General features: G+C 34.4%; 1 protein-coding gene across 1 annotated transcript; it reads left to right on the forward strand.

Moving 5' to 3' along the window:
- The first annotated feature begins 1,133 nt into the window (after positions 1–1,133).
- LOC122135441 (integrin beta-like protein E) lies at positions 1,134–10,058 on the forward strand. The gene is made up of 12 exons (XM_042714884.1): positions 1,134–1,257; positions 2,011–2,204; positions 2,309–2,452; positions 5,638–5,776; positions 5,922–6,114; positions 6,190–6,331; positions 7,522–7,665; positions 7,743–7,798; positions 8,574–8,742; positions 8,855–9,256; positions 9,612–9,707; positions 9,874–10,058. Exons 1-12 carry the CDS (start codon positions 1,243–1,245, stop codon positions 10,040–10,042), a joined length of 1,863 nt encoding a protein of 620 aa, XP_042570818.1. The 5' UTR covers positions 1,134–1,242; the 3' UTR covers positions 10,043–10,058.
- The last annotated feature ends 934 nt before the right edge of the window (positions 10,059–10,992 follow it).

Below are 10,992 nucleotides of genomic sequence, written 5' to 3' on the forward strand. Positions count from 1 at the left end.
CTGGATTCGCAACATTTGTAGAATATACTTTCACATTTGAACCATTTTTTTTTTCTTAAAAATATTGAAAAGATAGAACTTACTAGGTAAAACTGGACTGACACAACAGTGGTTCTGCTTGAATTTGACCAATAGGAAGACTTCAGTAGCTGTGATATTATGTAATAAAGTGCTGCACATTTTCTACACTTCAAACCGTCGTCATGAACAATCAAAATTATTATATAGCACTGTTATATTAAAAAAAATTATATGATCAGTAAGTCATGGCAACATGTTTTTACATTATTTTAATGTTAACCAATTTTAATTACATTTTTAATTATACAAGATTTAACACATTTTTTAAAGTGAGTTTAATATAATTTAAGTTTAATATAATTTAATTTACTGAAATAGGTATCTTTACTCAAACTTGCTGTATTAATAAAATGCACTATCAAAATAAAAATAGGGTTAAGACTGAAAAAGGAAACGTTTCCTCATTGAAAAAAACAACAACATTTATATGCTTTTATTTGCACTAGCATGGTTTTTATTAAAGATATTAAATATATTTAAATATTAAATTAAAACCATGAAAAACATTTTTGTTCATTGCTATTAGAGTAAAGACTTAGCTAAACTAAAATTAAAAATGTTGCCTTATAAAGTAAAATTGAAGCACTACAATTATAAGTGGAAGTAAAACTAAAACTGAAAAGAAAAAAAAGAAACATGCAGACATATTTAAAAAGAGCAAATGCTAATAAAAATGTACACACACACACAAAAAAAATCCTAAATAAAACTGTAAATATAAAAGCTCAAAATTTGGAATGAAAACTATATTAGTATAAATATGAAAGTATATAAATAACACTAAAATAACAGCACTGTATAAGATCTCAAACAGAGATCTCAAACAGATTTTCTAGATGAACAGAGATGCTACAGAACTGCAAACTTGCATGCCAGTCATTCTTAGGGTAGGAGTGGATGGGGGCAAACTTTAATCTTTCCTTGACGGGGAAGATTGTATTGTAAATGTGATTGATTTTTTTCTTTTCTTTTTCTTTTTTTTGAGATAACTTTCCTCCATCAGGTCTTTAAAAAGGGCTGCGATCAGTGGTCAGATCTCATTCATGAGCATCATCATGTCTGTCTCTGCTCTGCTCTCAGCTCTGCTGCTGCTGGCATCCGCAGCATCAGCCTCACACTTCTATGGAGGATCGATGACCTTCAACCCGATAAAGAACCCTGATGGTTTCCTATAGGGTGAGACCTTTATTATATTTCTCCAGTTATGGGTACTTTTAATGAGGATTTTTATTAAAACTAACTAAAACTATACAGTACATACCCTACCTGTCAAAAGTTTGGAATAAGTTTTTTTTTGTGTGTGTGTGTGTGTGTATGTGTGTCTCTTATGCTCACCATAGCTGCATTTATTTGATTAAACTACAGTAAAAACAATAATATTGTGAAAAATTACTACAGTTTAAAATAACTGTTATACTATCATATCATAATAATAGCATATTAGAATTATTTTTTGAAGGATCATGTGATACTAAAGACAGGAGTAGTGATGCAGAAAATTTTGAGTTTTGATCACACAAATAAAATTGCATTTTAAAATATATTTTATAGTATTACACTTTTAATGTATTTTTGATCAAATAAATCTAGCCTTGATAAAATCATAATTATTCACATTTTTGACCATATGCGTGAGCCTATATTGTTTTGTGTGTATACATATTTGTTTTATGAATTTTCTATAAATGTTACATTAAAACACTTTTGGAAAGTTTTTTTTTTTTTAATCATGCTTTCAGAATTTCTATTTACTACTTTTTAAAAGCATTTCATATATAGGAAATTCAGTAATCTATCCTTGTCCAGCACCCAGACCTTATATCTTAAATTATGAAAATTCAAGATTAAAATAGTATTACATTTGATAATTTTGGCAAACTAATATTTATGATACATAAGACAATAATTATGAAATCTGTATTTTTTCAGGTGGATTTCCGCTTCAAGGAGGCCTATCATGTCTGTTCTGCAAGTGACCCCTGGACATGCAGATCTGGAAATTGTGGCAGTAGAACCTCTTTTGTGGGTGGTCGTGTGGACAGCAGTACCAAAGGTGGTAGCTGGTGCCAGACTGAGGCAGTGATAAAAAGAACCGTCCCCAACAACAGTCCATTTCAGCTGACGTAAGCACAATTAGAGGAATTAGACTACTTTAATTCACCATAATATAATAGCACTGTAGAATATAAAATTAATTTATTATAAATAAAAATGCATGTGTCCACAGACAAAATAGTTGCTGCTGGATCTATACCCTATATGACATATATGGTGGAAACTGGAGACTTATCACACATATTGACCTTGGAGAGAGATCTGACACCTCCAAACCCAACAGATCTCCAGTCGCCACCACACTTCCTATTGTAAGGTAAAATCAATTTGTCTTCAGCAAAAGATTTTTGTCTTCAGTAAAACTTCTCTTTTTCCATCTGCTTCTTAAAGAAATGTACAACCTCCATTCATTTGATTTTTAAAAATGTATTTCATGTCCAATTTATCCTTTTAGGAGTAAACTTTTTAAAGAAATTTAAGACCATTTAAAGAAAATGTACATCGAAAATTCAGATCTCAAATTTAATCGACACTGTTAGAATGTTCAGCATTCATAATCTAACATATTACAATGATGTTAGTGTAATACTTTCAAAAATGTTTTATTTGTATATTATATTTTATATATTTTCATAAATTATCATTTGTTTCCATTTTCATTATTATTGTTATTAGTAGTATTAGTAGCAGCAGTAGTAGTAGTAGTAGTAGTATTAGTATAGCAAAAAAGTTTTCGTTATTCTTTCTTTACTATTTATTTATCTTATTTTTATTCAAGATATATAAATCTATTTTCATTTACCTTACAATTTTTATTGATTATGACTATAGTAAACTATAGTCACTCTAGGACCAGCTAGTGTAAAGTAATTGCAAGAAATTTTACAAAAGTGTAAAAGTTGGTTCTGAGAAAAGGTCTAGCATTTGAATTGGTATTTTGTTATGTGACGCATTAGCTTTTATACTTTTTAAAATGTGTCTTGATTGTCTAAGTCATGGGTCTTCACACTAAAATTGCTTGAGGTCCAGTAATGAACCCTCCTCACCAGATGAGGTCCGGACAATTATATCCGCTAAAAACATGAAACTGATGGTTTTTTGCCAGACAAGAGCATCTGCGGGATATTTAATCTCATATTTAAGACTTTTTTAAGACCTGTACAAATGAAATGTTTTAAAGAAAATGGAGTCAAAGGTATCAATTATTATATTAATCTAAACAACTATTATCAATCAATTATTATATTAATCAAATAACATAAATTAGGGTTGTCAGTCAATTAAAACTTTATCAAATTAATTACATGATTTTTCAATTAATTAATCTAATTAATCACAGTTAATCGCAAAATAAATTTGACTGTGAAAATACCCACAAAAGGTTATTTAATTATCTTTTTTTTTTTTTTGTTAAATGAGAAAGTATCAAGTAGACTTTACAAATTATAGCTTTAGAATTTTTTTATTTGATTCAACAAAAAACATTTACTACACATAAACATTTAGGCTACAATGGCCTAACATAAACTATGGAACATAAAAGAAGATAATTTGAGAAACATCTCAGTATTGTTTGTTCATACAATGAAAGTCAACAGTCTTCAAAATACCTTCCTTTATGTTCCACAAAAGAAAGGTTTGAAACGACGTGAGAGTGATTAAATGATGACAGAATTAATTAACTATCCCTTTTATGTTTTTTTTTTTTTTTTTATTAGCATTTATTATTTTTGTTTTTTAATGTTTTTATTATTATTGTTATTATTAGATAATTTGTTTTTGTTTTACAGTCAAATATTACATTAGTGTGGTGGTAAATGTCTTCAGTCAATTCGTTCAAACGGCTGATTCATTCAGTAATGAAGTAAATGGCTCTCTTTGGCCCTGTCCCAAATGGCACCCTAAACCCTTGCGGTCTTCCTCTGAGTCCGCACTTTCGTGATGTAATGCCGCTTTGACTGTCGGGTAAAGTCTGCTGCAGAGCTCATACCAGTGCGGGCTCGGCAGATGTGTGGATCGAGGGCACATAATGGCCACAAAGGGGGCGCTCACGAGCAGCCTTCTGAATGCTAAAATGACAAATGGGACAACCTACGGTCTCGTGGACTTAACGGACATGCGCACGCGGTGGCCATTGTAAGTCCATAAGACCGCAAGTGCACATAAAGTATTCCATTTTGGGACAGGACCTTTATGAATGGGTCTTTGAATCATTGATTCACATGATTCGTTCAAAATGAGGAGTCATTCAGAATTGAATCATTGATTCACTGCTCGGAGACGCTCAACAATGTCTGCCGTGGCCTTAAGGTAATATATTCATTGCAAAATTGGAGCAAAAACACATAATACTATGTTTAAAATATAACACAATATCAACTTCTTACTGAACTGTTGTATAAAATAGCATTTAAACTTGTGTGTTATATTCGGGTCAAAAACAGCACTCGTGTAATAGCCTACTGCTCTACCTGCTCATGTGATATTGATATTGTATGATATAAATATGAGACAAAAACACATAAAGGGGCAATTTTTGCACCAATATCTTGAATTTTAGGGCATAACTGCATTTATGGTGTTGTTGCCCTGCATCATATTTGTCAACAGTCAACTGTATGAAATGTAAGACGATGTACAGGTTGTTATGTTTTTGTAACTAATTAATTAAGTTAACATGTTAAACTGAGAGCCCTGTTATAAATATATGTTGCGGTCTTAAATATAATTTTTTTTATAATGCAATATCTTCTTGTCGATCCACCAGTTCAAATATACAACTCTGCGTGTTTGCTGCGTAAAACATGGGTTGATTTTCACAATGGTCTGAACAAAAACAGCAGACAAGCTAATTGAAAATGATAATTCATTCTCTGCCAGCAGGTGACGATATAGGAATGACAGAAATATAGCGGTTTCCCCGGTAACAGCTGTACACAAAACGCAGCACCTAACTTTGAAATGTGCATGGTGCTCATATTTATTCAATAAAATCACAGCCTTTTGAAGTTTAATCGTCACATTAAGCTATATTTCTATTCTTGTCTTTCCGTCACCCCACATTTAAGACCTCCTGAAATCATAATTAAGAATTTCTTGTACTATTTAAGAATTTTTATGGCTTTAAATTTGATACAACTAAATTTCAAACTTTTTAGGGACCTGTCAACTTTCCTAATTTTTGAGAATGCCATTGTTTTTCACTCACTGAAAGTTTCATCTCTCTTCACCACATGTCTGACTGTAGCAACAGTTAACTGTAGTAGCAACCCGTGGTACCGTAGGACCCAAATGGCTCTACTGAGCTGACCTTGATGTATTTGATATAAATTAGATTAGATTTTTTTTTTTTTTTTTCATAAAATAGCGTTTGACATTGATTTATTTCATTATGTGAAAAGGCTTTGCGGTCCAGATGGATGCATCTCACGGTCTAAGTAATTCTTGGAGCCTTTTTTACCTATATACATTTCAAGATGACTCTTTTTGGATTGTTTCTAGAGTTCCTCAGAACTGCGCCAGGAACTACAATCTTTTGTCCTGTGATCCAGATAAAGACACGGTCAGGTGTAGATATGGAACTTTGTCTGCAAATGAGTGTGGAATGTGCCACCAACCTGCAGGATTCACTTTGGACCAGGTGAGGAATAATGTAAAACCATGTATGTTGCCATGGACAGCAGTGAAATATACAGTAAACTGGCCATTACACAAAAAAATAAGAAGTGTTTCCTGACTTGGTTGCTAATTGTGAGTTAATTTGTTCATTTCTTTCTTGTTCCCAGAGCACCTGTACTCTGTCAAACTCTGTCAACGCTACACGTGGTTTTTATGCATTTGAGCTGGTCATGGAGGACTATCCCACCCAGAACATAACTCTAAACTATACTGCCATGGCCCCGGCGGTCAGATCCCCCTTTGTTAATTCATCCTCCAGTTCTCCATTGAGCAAAATACCTCTTCAGTTTGCTGTAGAAGGTACTGTTCACTGCTGAAATCAGTTTTTTAATTGTGTTGTTCAGCCACAACCTTTATATTATGTTCTGGTTTTAGTGGAGGCTCCTGCACCATCTTGCATCGAGGGTGAATATCTACCTCGGTTCATCCACCCAACACCTCATCAGGGAGAACATCTACAGGCTCGTGTCAATCAAGAGCTAGAGATCAGAGTAAAGGCTACCGCAACCTTCTCAAGGTATGATGGAAATGTCTGATAACAGTAAACACTTTTCTCTGGACCAGGGGTATCCAATCTGTGTCCAACGTCCTGTAGAGTTTAGCTCCAACCAGCTCCAACACACTAGAAATTTCTAGATAGAGTGAAGACCTTGATTTGCCAGTTCCAAGTGTGTTTAATTAAGGCTGGAGCCAAAATACTCCAGGAACAGGTTTGGATACCCCTGGACTAGGCGAGACTAGATCTTCAGACTACTTTCTGAGCTGAACCTACATCCTCAACTTTAACGGTTGACACTTCCTTCCTTCTGAGAGCAACTAGATTGAACTAGTTCTTCAACATACTGTAAATTTCCTCAGAGCACAAACTGGATTAATCTAGATCAGGAATGTTCAATCCTGCTTCTGGAGAGCCAAGGTCCTGCAGAGTTTAGCTTTTAGCAGTTCCAACACAATTGCCTGGAAGTTTAATTAAGGCCCCGTCCACACGGAGACAGGTTTAGCTTTATATGCATACATTTTGTATCGTATAAGCGTTTTGTCCACACGGATCCGTTTTGGGAGAGTGAATACCGATATTTTTTGAAACCGGTCCCAGAGTGGATAAATCGTAAAATGCTGCCCTTGCATTTTCGTGTGGACAGCGAATCCGTATTTTTTCTGAAATGATGACATCATCAACCCACGTCTCGCCCCTAGTCAGACACTGCTACATCACGTCATGTAACAGCAACAAAAACATTAACAAACACTGAACAATTGTCTTTTTATTAACTAACATTAACACAGATTAATAAATGTATTGTTCCATATTCGTTTGTATACCACACGCAAGGTTTATGTGAATAGTCCAAGTCTTCTTCTCCGTTTTTTAGTGTATCTCTGTGACAGAATTACAGTGCCACATACCTGTCTGGCATGTATACCACATAATTTTGTGTCGGTCGTTTTATGTTGGTTTCATGCGTTTTATGTTGGTTTCATGCTTTCGTGTGTAAGGGGATGTTTTTTATTATTGTGGTAGTAGCCTAAGTTTGGAGGTAAACTCTGCTAAACTGTAGCCCTCTAGAAACAGGTTCGTACAGTTGTACAACAAAGTTTGGGTCAACAATTTCCAGGCCAAAAGCTCTCCACAATTAATTAATTTTAGTTCAATTTCTAAACCATTATTTGGTTTGATGTTTTTTTGGTTACTTATTTTTTTTTCAGTATCACTGATGTGGTCTTTAGTGGACCTCTGAACAGCACGAAGGAGACCACCACTACTGGGGAGTATGTGATCAATTGGACACCAACGTCAGATAATTTTGGACAACATTTTCCAATTTGCTTCATTGCAGAGGGCCAAAATGGGTATGATTACACAGTGAGATAATTTAATAAAAACATGCCATATCAAATGAAGCTGATTCATCTTCTTAATATTTTAGGTCTAGGAACTATCAATCTGAGATGAGGTGTGTAATTGTTGTGGTGGAGGCTGCAGGTAATTTACAGTGTTCATTAAAATTCATCTTACTATTAGATTTTACTTCCAACCCAGGATCATTGTAAATATGTGACTCTGCCTAAATTTCTGCAAAACCTTTTTCATTGTAGATGTGGGTTTATTAAACAGCACAGTGTCATGAATAAAACGTACCTGACCATAAACCTAACATATAGTTTTAACAAAACCAAATGTGAGATTAAAACACATTTGCTAAAGCCACCATGCCATTTGAGATTGCGTCTACAAGACTTTTGGCACTTTTTTACTCATGAGTGTTGTGACTCATGAGTGTTGTGACTCATGAGCGTTGTGACTCATGTTTCACTGGACTTGCACCAGAGCGCGCTTTGAAACACAAATGCAAATGTTGTACCAGGTGGGCTACCGAGCAAGTTTACAATATCAGAAAAGTCATACATAAGTTAACTGGTTAGGTGATACAAACATCAAAATGTATTAGTTTACAAATCATTTGGTGCTTATTATTAGCATTGTGCAAAGAAACGACATGCAGTTAAGCCTTTATTCATCAATAATCTGCCCCTGTAATCATTATTTGTGTGAATAGTAACAAAAGTTATAGGTGTTTTACTGCCACTAGTATATATACAGGTATATACATGCAAACGTCAGCATGTAAGGTATTTCCAATGAGCCTGGGTTGTTTAATTCTTTAATAGTCCTGTATATTTGAATAATCCTGTGTTCTTGAAGCAAATGGATGTTTTTATACATCTGCATTCTTACAATCGTTCTGTATTTGTTAAAGGTCCAAGAGCACAAGTGACCTGCACTAAGGACACAATGTCAGTTTCAATAGAAAGATCCACTATTTCGGGTATTCATGGAGATTCACTTGCGGCTGAACACAACAATGCTTCCTGTGCAGTTTCTTCTAACAGCACGCATGTGTTTACAACTTTCTCTCTAAAGCGGATGTTGGTACTCAGATTGAAGTAAGGAGTTCAAATGGGTTTTAATAAATACTGGATAAGTAACAATAAAAACTTTCACTGCATCTAAACTACTTTAATATTTGTTTTTCTGTAGGAGACTGATGAAACATCTTTCCTTCAAGAACACAATTGTTACCTATGATAATCCAAACCACATCATAACCAGGAAAAATATATTCGAAATTGAAGTAATGTGCAAGTACCAGAAAAAGAGCAGCATCACCACGAGGTTCGATGCTCACAGGCCAGCCGTCAACTTCACAGAGAGAGGCTTTGGCTCATTCAGCTATCAGTTTGAGTTTTATCAGTCTGGTACCTTCAGAAACACAAGAGATCCCAGCAGCTACCCACTGGATTACAATGTTGGAGAAACGATCTACATGGAGATCGCCCCTGTCAATGTCATACAAAACACTGAGGTCTTCCTTGAGTCCTGTGTAGCTACACCCTATGATAATCCCAGTTATCCCATCTCCTATCCCATCATCACAAATGGGTAAGAATAAAAAATCACTAAAATCAGTAAAGCAATATGTTTTACACAATGACATTTCAATTTAGTTTTATTTTAGTCAGTTGTATTTTTTATTAATTTAATTTTTTTAATTAATTAATTAAGTTTTATTGTTATTTAAAGTAAATGAAAAAAAGAAAATAAGATGAAGTAAAATGTTATTTTTTAAAACATTTTTTTAATAATTGGTTTAATTTTTAATTGATGAAGTTTTGAAATCACTATATTATCAATTACATTAGTCACTAATGTAAATGTACTGTGTCCAATGAAATGCTTTGCCTGTACTGTTATTTTCCAACAAATTAATTCAATCCAATTTGTCACTGTATGTAAGTGCGGGGTTGATGAAACTGTTAACATCTACACAAGTCACCAGCCCAATGTCAAGTTCAGTATGGAGGCCTTCAAGTTTATTGGACAATATGACCAGGTAAGGATGGATAAAAACATACAAAAATAGGTGATGTACATGCCTTATTTTTTACCATATTGACCAGGTAAGGATGGAAAAAAACATACAAAAATATGTGATGTTCATGACTTATTTTACTGGAATAGTGAATGTGTTTTTTAATCATCACTCTTTCTCTCTCTAGGTGTTTATCAGCTGCTCCATTATCATATGTGAAGCTAACAATCCCAACACACGTTGCGCTCAGGGATGCACCAATGGCACACAGGTCGCACCATCCTTACATGTTCACAAAAGAGAAGCTGCCTTCCAGACTGGAAGCCACTTCATCTCCCAGGGACCACTGCGGCTGAGGAGGAGGCGCATCATTTACTGGTACATCCTAACTTGGTCGATTATGTGGATTGTTTAATCAAAAGATAACGTTTTAACAGCTAATATCCCTTATTCATTTACAGATGCCATCAGCCCAAGCTTGAACCTGAACCTCGTTTTCATGGCCGGATGTGTCGTAGCAGTAGTTGCCATGGTGTGTGGAATGATGGTCTACAAATCCAGGGGATCAAAGGTCAACTACCAACTTCTGAAATCAGATGAGATTTAATCGAATCGGTTCAGACTACAGTGAAATGATGGCAAACAGCTAATTAACATATTTTGCTGGCATGTATTTCTACAGTTTCTGCAAAAATTATTTTTTGGTTTGGTAATATTGTAACGAAAACATTTGTTCTGTCTCATCTGCATGATTAATTGTCTCTTTGGGAACTGCTTGTGGTGTTTACATGTATTCTAATATATATTAGGAAAATTGAAATATTTTAAATGTACTGAATAAAGACAGAGAAATATATGCTATTAATTCAACTGAATTCAAATTTATTTATATAGCACTTTTCACAGTACACATTGTTTCAAAGCATCTTTACAGAAAATGCATGTGCCTACATTACAATTTGGAGTGATCTGTTATCAGAAGTGAATGTGTCCAAGTAATGTTCATTTCACAAATGAACAGTACAAGAATAAAATCATACAGTTAGCTAACATTAAAGGCAGAAGCTCATTAAAAGCAATTATTACTAGTGTGATCATAATAATTACAATATAGAGAAGTTTTGGCAGTTGTGCATGTTGATTCAAGTTGGCATCATCTGGGGTCCTTGCAGGGGTCAGCATTATCTCTAAACAGGTGTTGGGTCATCTGAAGTCTTTCTATGAGGCTGGATCCATGCTGGAGCTGTTGTAATCTCTAGATACCTTGAAATGGGCATCCCGGAGCAGGAACAGAGAGACGAATGGA

The sequence above is a fragment of the Cyprinus carpio genome, chromosome A24 (genome assembly GCF_018340385.1).
Source record: "Cyprinus carpio isolate SPL01 chromosome A24, ASM1834038v1, whole genome shotgun sequence".
In the NCBI taxonomy this organism is placed as follows: domain Eukaryota; kingdom Metazoa; phylum Chordata; class Actinopteri; order Cypriniformes; family Cyprinidae; genus Cyprinus; species Cyprinus carpio.